This window comes from Malania oleifera, chromosome 11 (assembly GCF_029873635.1).
Source record: "Malania oleifera isolate guangnan ecotype guangnan chromosome 11, ASM2987363v1, whole genome shotgun sequence".
Classification (NCBI taxonomy): Eukaryota; Viridiplantae; Streptophyta; class Magnoliopsida; order Santalales; family Ximeniaceae; genus Malania; species Malania oleifera.
The window spans coordinates 23,079,186-23,093,155 of record NC_080427.1 but is presented as its reverse complement, the minus strand read 5'-3'; the positions used below and the strand labels follow the sequence as shown (position 1 = coordinate 23,093,155).

Below are 13,970 nucleotides of genomic sequence, written 5' to 3'. Positions count from 1 at the left end.
TGATTTAAAATACCGAGACTCAATTTAAAACACCGGGACTCAAATAAAAATACTGGGACTTGATTTAAAGTACCGGGACTCAAATAAAAATATCAGGACTTGATTTAAAATATCGAAACTCGATTTAAAACACCGAGACTCAATTGAGTTTCTCAAAAAGGTTGCTCCAATTTTTGAGGCTCAAAGTCAGCTTTTATTGTGATGGGTCTTCTTAGGGAGGCTTGGTTAAAATTAGGGTGTCAACAATAGTTATCCATCCAGGGAAGTTTTCACAGTTTTATATATATACATATACAGATTTATAGAAAACGGCAGATATACCTATAGATACTAAAAGTATGATTAAATAGAAAGTTTAGAAACAGATGTATTTTAAGCCACATAGGTGTGAGTTATATTGTATTTTATTTTGCATGTTATTTCAACTTTAATTGATTAAAATTATATTGTTCATGTAAACTCAGTTGTCATACACTAGTAATAGCATATTTCATCTTATTGAGAGTTGTCTCATCCTAGTAATTTAATATATTTCAGGTGATCTAGTTTGACGAGCAAATCAGGCTCAAAGATAGAGGGGACATTTATATTGTCCTGTCAGAAATGTAAGTGTTCACTTTGGTGCAATCCCAAGAGTGGGGGTGAATTGGTATTTTTAAAATTTAATCCCTAAGTAATTGTTTTAACACCAGTATATTCCCAACCTATGGTCAATCTAATGCAAGTAATGTAACTGTATATTGGAAAGTAAATAAAGTTATTTAATCATACACACATGCACCAAAAATCAATAAAATAAAGGTGACACACAGAAATGTTATCGAGGTTCGACCAATTGCTTAAGTCCCTGCCTCTAGCTCGCAAGCCCAAGGATTCCACTAATGCTCACTTAAAGGGTGGAGCGGCACCTAATACAACCAGGTCAATTAGCACAGGGCTGACCTCAACCTTTACAAATTCTCTTTATGGGGTGGAGAAGCCCCTAGGTCAAATTCACAAGGCTGACCCCAACCTAATCCTTCCGGACTAGATTAAACCCCCTCAGGCCATGCTTGGAAATACAACAGTATTTATCACAAAGTAGCTAGTACAGTGATTATGCTTTCATGTAAAGTAGATATGTACCCAATATGCGCAATCACATACATATCAACAATGTAGGCAAATGTAAGCTCAGTAATGTGTATTTTTGTGCAAGTTACACTCAACAAGATATGATCGCTAATATCTTTAAGAGTATTCTAAACAAGTTGTATCTTGGAATCTAAGCAAAGTACAGTTCAGTGGCAAATCAATATCCCACAGATATGAATTAGATAATCAAACTAGTTCAATAAGATTTTCCTCAATGAAATACACACAATACTAGTTTGAAAAATGTTTTACTTGTTTGAAAAAATATTTGCACAACAAAAACCAAGCTATTGGACACTTGCAACAAAGATGCAAATATCCTAAGCTTACTAGGTTATCCCAACACAAGATTTATAATATGAAAATCTATGGGATAAACTTAAGCTCCTCAAAAATGATATCTCAATCACACAAGCAAGTGGGAGTATTTAGCACTATCTAGCAATTACAAGCACACTTACTAAGCTCTTACAATACCATGATTAATCAAAGGAATGAATATTTGAAGGTATTTGAGCAAAGTGAGATTTTGAAATAAAGAGGATTTTTGGATAATGATTTTTGCTAATCTCTTTCTAATCCTTGCAAATGAACCCATATTTATAGGCAGGGGTAAAATTATAACCATTAGGGACTGGTTGGGGTAAAATTGAACCCATCTTCTCAAAATGTTTAAACATACTTAACCCAACTTAACCTGATTTTACCTCAGTTAAAATAATTTTAACCCACCGAGGTTCGGGTGGCTGAACCGTGGTTCGGTCGCCCGAGCAGACATAGTTATAAATGTCCTTTAAATTACTTCAACAGCCTGAGTGTAGGTTCGGTAGCCCAAAAAAAAGTCAAAAACATTTGTTCATAGGTTCGGGTGCCCCGTCCTAGGTTCGGTTAACCGAACCAGCCAATTTGGTCGCCCGAGCCTTATTTTGAACGTGAACGTTTGGGCACCCAGGTAGTTGAAAAGGAACCTGACACAAGTTTGGGTGCCCAAGGGAGATACGCTCAAAATATGTTCAGTCGCCCGAAGTAGGGTCAAATTGTTGACTTCTCAACAGTTCGGGGGCCCGAGGTGATTTGTTCACCTAGGGTTCAATCGCCCGAGCTCTCTCATACTTTCCCTATTTTATCCAATTTTATTTCAATTCTTTCCCTTGATAATGTAAGTGATTATGGGGACTTTGTGCACAATGTGTAGGGACCTAGGGTCTTTTCAAATACGCCCAAAAACCTAGCGTCGGTCATCCGGTGCCCTAAGGTCATTTGGTCTCTATGGTCAGTCTATGGCATTTTTGAGCTTACAAAAACCTATATGCATGACTTGCAGAGATTATTACAGACCATATACCTAGTTACTATTACAAACTCATATTACAATCACTGATTTGAAAATACAAATTAAAGTCTTCAAGGTCTTCACGCTTTACTTTCATGTGCCATCAATTTGATTTTCATAATATGGTCCTACACACAAACTTGGCAAATATTAAATACTAAGAGTATTTGTCATTATCAAAACTGGGTGTGACCCATGGGGTCAACAGTAAGTGTATGCTAAGAGATGTATTTTGTGTAGGTACTAGATGATCTAGTGGTGAATACTTGGGTGATATATATATATGTTTGAGAAGATACTGAATTCTAGTATTGTAATTATGGCTATATGATTTTATGTTTTCCGTTGCATAGGTGTATTATCTTATGAACAAGGATTCCTTGGTGCCCACTTTGGGACTGAGATGCTTTAATAGGTATTACAGGGGTATCAGAGTAATATAGTTTACAGCTATAAAAAAAAAAAAAAATGGTATGAATTTTTGGGTCGTTACAGTTTTGGTATCAGAGCCTAGGTTGGTAGGTTTTGTAAACTTTAGTATACAGCGGAAAACAATACTAGAGTATAAGAATGGAATTTTGAAAATGATAGAAATTGAGAAAGAACAGAATTTCAGTGAGTTAATGTTGGGATGAGAATTTAGGATTCTGTGTTGTAGTTTGGAAGTAGGAACTTCGGGGTGGTTTCTGTGATTTTCCTAGGGTGACGATTTCAAGAAAACCATAATTAACTATCGTCAGTTTCTATTTCCATATGGTAGGACTAGACCTTAAATTAGTAATAGGTGGTATGAGGATTTCTTAGTTTGATTAATGTAAGAATAGCATCATGAGGTTGGATTCTTATAATAATTTGGTATTATTGCAGGATGGACCCTGGAGGTATTAGTGCTCATGCTAGCAGCGATGATGGTAGGGTCTTCTAGTATGGGTGGCAGGGATTCAAATGTTGTTTTGCGCAGCATAACTTAGCAGGTTATGGCTAGCTGAGATTGTACATAACTCCAAGGAGTAGGGAGACCCATCTACAGGCCAGGGTTGTATGATAAAAAAGTTTACGAAGATGAATCCTCTGGTGTTTTCAAGAGGAGCTGATCCTACAATTGCTGAGAATTGGATGCAGGAGATCGAGAAAGTATTAATGGTGTTCCACTGTACTGATGAGCAGAGGGTCCTCTATGCCACATACAATTTGACAGATGAGACCAAGAGATGGTGGAAGGCTAAGGAATTATTGAAGGAGCAGAGACCCACATCAGTGGTTATGCCCTGGAGCTGGTTCAGGGAGGTATTTTTCGACAGATATTTTCCCGCTACTATTAGAGAGGCTAAAGTGCAAGAGTTTCTAAGTTTGACTTAGGGGCAGATGATAGTTCAGTAATATACGACAAAGTTCATTGAGCTATCACGATTTGCTCCTTACATAGTACCAGATGAGGCTAAGAAAGCAAAGATATTTGAAAGAGGTTTGAGGCAGGATATCTATAAGCAGGTAGCAGTTCTAAAAGTGCATGATTTCTCTGAACTAGTAGACAGGGCCATAGTAGTAGAGGAAAGCAACTAGAAGGATGTGATAACATCGAATCAGAGGAAGAGGCCCACGCCTCCGGGTTTTCAGGCGAGTTCCAGCCGGGGCTCATGCAGAGGATACCGATATGGTGGAGGCTAGAGGTGGATGATGGAACACCATGGTTTTCAGGGCAAGCAAATTTATCCCACCTGTCCTAGGTGTGGCCGGAGACATATCGGAGAATGTTGTTTGGGACAGAACGTCTGTTATCGGTGTGGAAGACCCGATCATATGGCACGATCATGTCAGGGACCGCCGACCCATGCGCTAGCTCACAGACCATTCCGAAGAGGTTACCAAGTGCCCCAAGAGGGCCAACAGAGGAACACAGCCCCGATGAGGGTTTATGCACTGATGCTGGAAGACGCTAAGGCTGCCAGAGATGTTGTGACAAGTATTCTTACTACTTTACCATATAAAGTTGTTGTTTTGTTTGTCTCAGGTGCCACTTATTCTTTTGTGTCAATTGGATATGTTAAATTATTTGGGATTGAGGCACAATTGCTAGATGTTGAGTTGTCAGTAGCCACACCGACTAGATCAGTAGTGAGGTATAGGAGGGTACTTAAAAACTATCCAGTGGGCATTCAGGAGAAGGTATTACTAGGCGATCTTGTGGTATTAGACATGTAGGGATTCGATGTGATATTGGTTATGGATTGGTTGGCAGCTAATTATGCCAGTATTGATTGCCATCAAAATGAGGTGATTTTCAGACCCCTAGGTGAATAGGAATTCAATTTCGTGGGATCATGTGTGCGCTGCTCGCCACAGTTAGTGTCGGCTATTTAGGTGAGGAGGCTGCTTCAGGGTGGTTTCCAGGGGTATGTTGCGTATATAAAGGAGATGTCAAAGGAAGAATTGAAACAAGTTGATATCCTAATAGTTAGAGAATTTTCGAATGTTTTTCTAGAAGAGTTACCTGGATTACCACCAAATCGAGAGATTTAATTTGTCGTGAATTTACTAATAGGGTCAACATCGATATCTAAAGTGCCCTATAGAATGGCTCCAACTGAACTGAAAGAATTGAAAGACAATTACAGGAGTTGTTGGATAAAGGGTTTATCAGGCCTAGCATGTCGCCTTGGAGAGCACCAGTCTTGTTCGTGAAGAAGAAAGAAGGGACTATGAGGATGTGCATTGATTATAGAGAAATAATTAAAGTGACAATCAAGAATATCCTCTTCCTAGAATTGATGAATTATTTGATCAGCTCCAGGGGATGCAAGTCTATTCCAAGATTGACCTACGATCGGGGTATCACCAGGTGAAAGTTAAAGCAATGGACATTTCGAAGACCGCTTTCTGAACCAGGTATAGACACTACGAGTTTTTGGTAATGTCGTTCGAATTGACTAATGCACTGGCAGTATTTATGGACCTAATGAATTGAGTATTCCATCAGTATTTGGACCAGATTGTTGTGGTATTTATTGATGATATACTGGTCTAATTGACGAGTTTTGAGGAACAAGATAATCATTTGAGGCTGGTATTGTAGGTATTAAGGGAAAAGACGTTGTACGCTAAATTCAAGAAATGTGAATTCTGGCTGAGGTAGGTCACTTTCCTCCGACATGTGATCTCTGGGGATGGCATATCAGTAAATCCAAGCAAGATAGAAGTAGTGGTGAATTGGGTGAGACTGAGAAACTTTAGGAGCTTAGGAGTTTCCTAGGTTTGGCAGGGTACTACCGACGTTTTGTGGATGACTTTTCTAAATTATTGGGTCCATTCACATGACTCACAAGGAAAAATGTGAAGTTTGAATGGACTAATGAGTGCGAGCAGAGCTTCCTGGAATTGAAACAGCGGCTAGTCACTACACCAGTATTATCTATTCCATTAGGAGAGGATGGATTTGTTATATATAGTGGCGCGTCCCAAAAGGGACTTGGGTGTGTGTTGATGCAGCACGAGAGGGTTATTGCTTACGCTTCTCTGCAGCTTAAAGAGTATGAAAGGAACTAACTAGTACATGATTTAGAATTAGCTGCAGTGGTGTATGCTTTAAAGATTTGGAGGCATTATCTTTGTGGTGGGAGATGTGAGATCTTCACTAACCATGAAAGTTTGAAGTATTTCTTCACGCAGAAAGAATTGAATATGAGGCGGAGAAGATAGCTGGAGCCTATTAAAGATTATGATTGCACTACCAGCTGCCACCCAAGGAAAGCAAACGTGGTGGTTGATGCTCTGAGCCGAAAATCAGTGGGAATAGCATTGTCAGCAGTGGAGATTCAGCATCCAATTCAGATGGATTTGGAGAGGTTCGGTGTGGAGCTAGTAGAGGATGATCATTAGGCATTTATTGCCAACCTAGTGTTACATCCTACTTTGCAGGAGAGGATTAAAGCTGCCCAGAAGAATGACGCAGAATTGGTAGAGCTAATAGATAAAGTGCAGAACAGACAAGGGCCTGGAGTTTAGTATTTCAGATGATGAAGCTCTATGGTTCTATACTAGGTTGTGTGTACCTACAGATGCTGAGATTAGAAGGGCTATCCTAGAGGAGGCACACAGATCCCTTTACACAGTGCATCCAGGAAGAACTAAAATGTATTGGGACCTTCGAGAATCCTTCTGGTGGAGCGGTATGAAGAGAGAGATAGCTGAGTTTGTATAATAGTGTTCGACGTGCCAGTAGGTAAAGGCTAAGCACCAGAGACTGGCAGGACAGTTGCAGCCACTTCATATCCTTGAGTGGAAGTAGAATCATATATTCATGGATTTCGTTATAGGATTACCGCCAGTGTTGCATGGGCAAAACACTATTTGGGTGGTCGTAGACCAACTGACTAAGACTGCTCATTTTCTCCCTATTAAAGTCAACTACTCTATAGACAGATTGACAGAGTTATACATTCAGAAGATAGTTCGACCCCATAGTGTACCAATATCTATAGTTTCAAACTGAAACCCACGATTTACATCGCGGTTTTGGAGGAGTTTGTAGGAAGCTTTGGGATCTTAGTTATCATTCAGCACAACTTTTCATCCTCAGACTGATAGGTAGACAGAGAGGACGATTCAGATACTTAAGCATATGCTACGAGCATATGTGCAGGATTTTGGGTGTAGTTGGACTCAATATATGTCGCTGGTTGAATTTGCCTATAATAATAGCTACTACGCCAGCATCGGGATGACACCTTACGAGGCATTATATGGTAGAAGGTGTCGTTCTCCATTATATTGGGATGAAATGGGTGAGAGGCAAGTTAAGGGACCATAGTTGGTGCAACGGGCGTATGATAAATTCTGATTTATTAAAAACAGAATTAGCTCAGCTCAGAATCGACAGAAAAGTTATACAGATACTCGCCGCCGGGAGTTGGAATTTGACGTGGGAGATCATGTATTTTTAAGAGTAGCACTGCTAAGGGAAGTTATAGGGTTTGGGAAGAAAGGTAAGCTGAGCTCTAGGTTTATTGGCCCATTCGAGATACTTGAGAAAGTGGCTTCAGTTGCCTACGGGCTAGCTTTACCACTAGCTCTATTTAGGATTCACGACGTATTTCATGTTTCTATACTAAGGAAATATATTTGAGATCCTTCCCACATAATTAGCTATGAAGAGATAGAGCTTAGAGATACTTTAGCATATGAGGAAACACCAGTGCAGATTCTAGATAGAAAAGAATAAGAGTAATCACGGTATTAAAAATTTCATTAGTAAAAGTTCTATGGAGAAATCATGCAATAGAGGAAGCGGGGTGGGAGCTTAAGGAGGAAAAACGACAGAGGTACCCACATCTGTTTAGTGAGGGTTAGTATTAGTCAGGAAAAGAAAGGTAACAGTTTAGATAAAATTAGTATCGTTTATATAGTGCAGTATAATAGATGTATAAGTTGTATTATAGATTATAAGATAGGTAGTATTTTTTTTTTGTTTTGGGATAATTTTCTTTTATGTGTATACGTGCAATCTCTCAGAACCATAAATGTAATCATGGTATTTATCTACCATAAGTGAGGGTAATTAATAAAATAAGTAGCAAATTTTCCTCAGAGGATGGTGTGTAGCTCAGATAGCGAATTTCGAGGATGAAATTTTATAAAGAGAGGAGAATGTAGAGACCTAGAAAATAATAGCAACTAAATAGTGGAGAGAAAGAGGGGAAAATGGGAGAAAGGAAAATCCAAAAAGGGAAATGGCAGGGTTTGTTGACGAACACCCCAATTTCGTCGACGAACACCCTTGTATGATTCGTGGATGAGCCTCAGTGTCTTGCCGACGAAAAGATACTGAGAGGGGAAAATTTCAGACCTTGGTTCATCAACGAACTCATTACCTTTGTCGACGAACTACCTTCTTCGGGTCATTGACGAGTCAACGTGTCTCGTCAACGAAGTCACATGACTAGCCACTTATAAATACGCAAAAATCAAATTTTTGACGAGAAAACCTTCCTTCCTCTGTTTTCTCTCTCTAGAATTTGGACTCTCTGACTTCTCTCTATGATTTCGGCTCCGATTCGCCCTGTTTTGACAATCAGAAGTTACCACGATGATCTTGGGAAGATTCTTTACAACTTAACCGGAGTAGAATTTTGGTTTAAGAAGTTTAGACACCATTTCAAAATCAAAGTAAGTAGGTTATTTTAAGATTTATATAGTTAGTAGGCTTTTCTGGACCCAGATCTTGTATTAGATGGAAATTTACTAAAGTTTGAGTTGATTTAGTTAGGGTATTGTGATTTCAGGGTTTGGGTTTCCAAACACCATAGGCATGGGTTGAGGATCCTAGTGGGTGTTTTCTCAAGAACTCAGGCAACATTGATAAATAATTAGTAGTTTAGAATTTTATGGATAAAAGAGATATGTGAGCCTAGGGAAAAGGCGACTGTAGTTATTATTATGTTTGGGTTGATTAAATTAGGAAATGTACATTATTTCAAGGTTTTGGAGTTTGGTATGCTACGGGCGTAAGAATAAAGTGGGAGTCAGACTTCCCAATCAGTTAGGTAAGGGAAATATGTTATGCCAATTAAATCAAAATTTCTTACCAGTAAAGTGTAGTGTATGTTTATGGGTTTTCGGAGAAAGAAATCATACAGTTTTACAGATTATAGTTAATGAATTTTATATAGTAGTGTGGCATGAGTAATATTAGTATAGTACATAATTCTACTCAACTTTTACAGATATACAGTTTTATTCAGATATTATTGTTTACTCAAATATTCAGATATTACTGTTTACTTAGATATATAGTTTTATTCAGATATTACAGTTTATTCAGATATACAACTTTATTCATATATACAGTTTTCATAGTATCATGATATATAGATTACAGAATCATGATATATAGATATTACAGAACCATAACATACAGTTATTACAGTTTATACAAATCAGTTTATTACAACATTATGGTTAATACAACTTTTAGAATCATGGTTAATATAGTTGTACAGAATCATGGTAAATCAGTAAGATATATAATAGTATTATATAGTATCAAACCCTGATGGACCAGATCATATTACAGAGCACGGTACCGTAGCTATTACAGTATTGAGTGCAACCACATATTTCAAATAGTGTGTGGATTTATATGAGTAGTCGATCGTGCCTTGGGAGAGATTGTAGGCTCCCCAGTAGTCTAAGTTGAGGCGGCCGATCTGATGATAGAGGTTTCAGTTGACTTATCCTGATAAGCCAACCAGTGTTAAGTCTTGCTTACGAGGCGCACGACCCTGTCATAAGAGGTCAAATCATGACATACAGTTATCCATTTAGGGAAGTTTTCATAGTTGTATTTTAAGTCACATAGGTGTAAGTTATACTATATTTTATTTTGCATGCTACTTTAGTTTCAGTTGATTAAAATTATATTGTTCATGTAAACTCAGTTGTCATATACTAATAATAGCATATTTCGTTTTATTGAGAGTTGTCTCATCCCAATAATTTAATATATTTCAGATAATCCAGTTAGACGAGCAGATTAGACTCAAAGATAAATGAGACATTTATACTGCCCTGTCAGAAAGGTACGTGTATGTTGAAAGATGTATTTTATGTAAATACTGGATGATCTAGTGGTGAATGCAAGTGATATATATAAATGTTTGAGAAGATATTGAATTCTAGTATTATATTTATGGTTATATGATTTTATGTTTTCTGCTGCATAGGTGTATTATCTTATGAATAGGGATTCCTCGGTGCTCACTTTGGGACCGAGATGCTTTAATAGGTATTACAGGGTTATTAGAGTAATATAATTTATGGCTGTAAAAAAAAATGATATAAATTTTTAGGTTGTTACAGAAGCGGACAATCAAGTAAGAGTATCGAGGGTTCAATTCTTGATAAATGTACTCAATTAGCCAACGGTTTAATTGTGGATGGTAACCTAGTTAACCCAATGAGCCAGCCATCGACTGCACTTGGTAACCCGACGCGTCTTGGGAGGTGAGTTGACCAAAAGTCTAACCAACTGATAGAAATTGTGACTGCACCCGGTTTTAGAGGTAGATGGGTAGGGAGGTTCGTCTACCCATAAGGTTGGTACTGCACCAAGGGGTGGCTTGTCGATGGTTTGAGTTCCATGCAAATAAAATAAAATAAAAAGACAACCCCTCTCATTTGATTCTACTTAGTTGAATTTGACCGACAGGCTCCTTTGCACATTTTATAAAAGATGTTAAAATCACTTGTCAAAGAGGAATATTATTCACTTGCATTGCTTTGTGTTTATAAGTAAATAAAAATTTGATCTTTTTTAAAATATACAAGTTTTTATCCTCATAAAAACTTTTGAATTTAGGCTTTTTCTCAAAACAACTTTTTTTCTCCTACTAAAAATACATGTCTATTCTTTGTTTTAAGACATTTCAAAAAAAATATTCTTAAAATAAATACAGTTTATACATAGTTGGATCCATCCGTATATTTTGCTGAATATTTTTTTAAAAGAACATATATTTTCTAAATAAATACTACTTTTTAAAAATATAATTCAAAGTTCTAATTAATAATAAATAATTTGACTACTTTTAAAAACAATACTTTTCTTGTGGCGAATTGCAGAAGATCCCCAAAAGTTCAGGCAATCCTCAGATGAATTTAGATCTATTAACCTAAAATTCATGCCACAAAGATAACCTAAAAATGGTTTTGAAGATCAAAACACGTTTAGCTACCCTCAAAATCATTTCGAAAACAAAAACAAAATTACTTTTTTTATTAAAATCGATTCTATGTAACAGGAAATGAACCGAATTAAAATTGAACCGACCAACCACAAACCAAATCCAGTGAACTGCGACAATGGAGAAGTTACAAACAGAGAATTAACATAATGTTTGATGCAGAAAATAAGAAATGCTTATTAACCTAATATTGGCCTATCGGCCATTTTCAAGAGTACAGGAAATCCATCATCAACCCACAAACGACAAACCCAACGACACCATCAATCGCCACAGACTGGAAGAAGAAGAGGCGAGGTCAGCCACCTTAGAAATCACCACCGCGTAGGCGAAGAACGAGGTGAAGGGTCGACTCCTTCTGGATATTGTAATCGGCGAGGGTGCGCCCATCCTCCAGCTGCTTTCCGGCGAAGATCAGCCGCTGCTGGTCCGGCGGGATTCCCTCCTTGTCCTGGATTTTTGCCTTCACGTTGTCGATCGTGTCCGAGCTCTCCACCTCCAGTGTTATAGTCTTCCCCGTCAGCGTCTTCACGAAGATCTGCATACCTCCCCTCAAACGAAGAACCAGATGGAGCGTTGACTCCTTCTGGATGTTATAATCCGCGAGGGTCCTGCCGTCCTCCAGCTGCTTCCCGGCGAAAATCAGGCGCTGCTGGTCCGGGGGGATCCCTTCCTTGTCTTGGATCTTCGCCTTCACGTTGTCGATGGTATCGGAACTCTCTACCTCCAGGGTAATCGTCTTGCCGGTAAGGGTCTTCACGAAGATCTGCATCCCTCCGCGAAGACGAAGCACGAGGTGAAGAGTAGACTCCTTCTGGATATTGTAGTCAGCGAGGGTCCGGCCGTCTTCGAGCTGCTTTCCAGCGAAAATCAGACGCTGCTGGTCCGGGGGGATCCCTTCCTTGTCTTGGATCTTCGCCTTCACGTTGTCGATGGTGTCGGAGCTCTCTACCTCCAGGGTAATCGTCTTGCCGGTGAGGGTCTTGACGAAGATCTGCATCCCTCCGCGGAGACGGAGCACGAGGTGAAGGGTAGACTCCTTCTGGATATTGTAGTCGGCGAGAGTGCGGCCGTCTTCGAGCTGCTTCCCGGCAAAGATCAGCCTCTGCTGGTCCGGGGGGATTCCTTCCTTGTCTTGAATCTTCGCTTTCACGTTGTCGATGGTATCAGAGCTCTCAACCTCAAGGGTTATGGTCTTGCCCGTAAGGGTCTTGACGAAGATCTGCATACCTCCGCGGAGCCTGAGCACGAGATGAAGGGTGGACTCCTTCTGGATGTTGTAATCCGCAAGGGTCCGGCCGTCCTCGAGCTGCTTACCGGCGAAGATCAGACGCTGCTGATCCGGAGGAATCCCTTCCTTATCTTGGATCTTAGCCTTGACGTTGTCGATCGTGTCGGAACTCTCAACCTCGAGAGTGATTGTCTTGCCGGTGAGGGTCTTAACAAAGATCTGCATCTGTAAAACACAACAAAACAAATCTAAGATTACCAAACCCTAAATTTATGGTACAAAACACAGAAAAACACATCAATCGTGCACATCACATCCCCAAAACATAAATCAAAATCCAGATCGAAGAGAGATCGGAAGGGGCAGAGAGACGTACCTTAACAGTGAAGAAAAATCACAAGCTTTGCTTTGGAGAGGGGTAAGAAGAGATGAGAACGATGAGATGAGCGTAAAGGTTAGACGAGAGGGTGAATATATAGGAGAGGGGGGAGCGGGGGTTGCCGACTCGCGGGCGGTATGGGAACTTCGGAGAAAGAGAGACGCGCTGTGGGCCGTAAGCGTCGCATCGCCCACCGTTCAGTTAGATAATCGTTATAACGGAGTTGATTTTTTCTAGGGAAACCGACAAGGTCGGCAGTGCCCCTGTAACCAAACAGGGGATAAGAGCGTTGGACCAACCCCACCAGAAGGTAAACAAATTTATGAAGGAGCAATAATTGGCCCCCGCTCCCTAATTTCTATACTTGAAAATGCCAACTTGCTCACGTAAATTTAGAAAGAAAATTAAAAAATAAAATAAAAGTATCATTTTTTAATTAAAAATAATTATATTTTTTTAAGAACAAAAAAATTTTGATCAAAAAAACTTTCTTAACGTTTCAAGTATTCTCGTACCTCCATTGATATTAATTTTTAGGATGTTAGACGATAATATACATGAACCCCACAGTGGATATATAATATAGAGTTAGAGAAGGTGAGTGACTCTTTTTGCGTATTTAAAATTTCTCTACAAAATAAATGTCTTGATGAGAAGCAAACAATTATATATAAAATAAAAAATGTGTACAAGATAAGTAAATAAAGAGTAGGGAGAAAAAAGCCTAACACCGCGTTTTAACATGATTCGACACCAAATCTACGTCAACGTCTTAATACCAAGTTAAGGATTCCATAAACCACTTTAAACGCTCATTTTCCAGCAGAACAAGCCTTACAACTCGGGTACACAACCCTACACTTAAGAACAAATCTCTACACGCTCACAAAGAGCCTTCACTTCAGTTCACACAATACCTTCACCAAGCGGTTCACAAAAAACCTATTACACAAAGATGATATACAAGAAAACGCTCCTCAAATAAGCTGATATAAAATACAATCAAATCCTCACTCTTATCTCTCAATGAATGATTCACACAAGATCAATGAGCAATAGAGGATTGAACACTTTGTAAATGAATAACTAAAATGCAAGTGCAGAGTGTTAGATTTTATATTCAAAAATATTTTTTACAAATATGATTAACAATAA

At 38.9% G+C, this 13,970-nt stretch overlaps 1 protein-coding gene across 1 annotated transcript; it reads right to left on the bottom strand.

Moving 5' to 3' along the window:
* Positions 1-11,207: 11,207 nt before the first annotated feature.
* LOC131168592 (polyubiquitin 4) lies at positions 11,208-13,139 on the bottom strand. The gene is made up of 2 exons (XM_058128148.1): positions 12,813-13,139; positions 11,208-12,661 (listed from the first exon to the last, which is right to left on the bottom strand). The coding sequence occupies exon 2, from the start codon at positions 12,659-12,661 to the stop codon at positions 11,513-11,515; it is 1,149 nt and encodes a 382-aa protein (XP_057984131.1). The 5' UTR covers positions 12,813-13,139; the 3' UTR covers positions 11,208-11,512.
* Between the last annotated feature and the right edge of the window lie 831 nt (positions 13,140-13,970).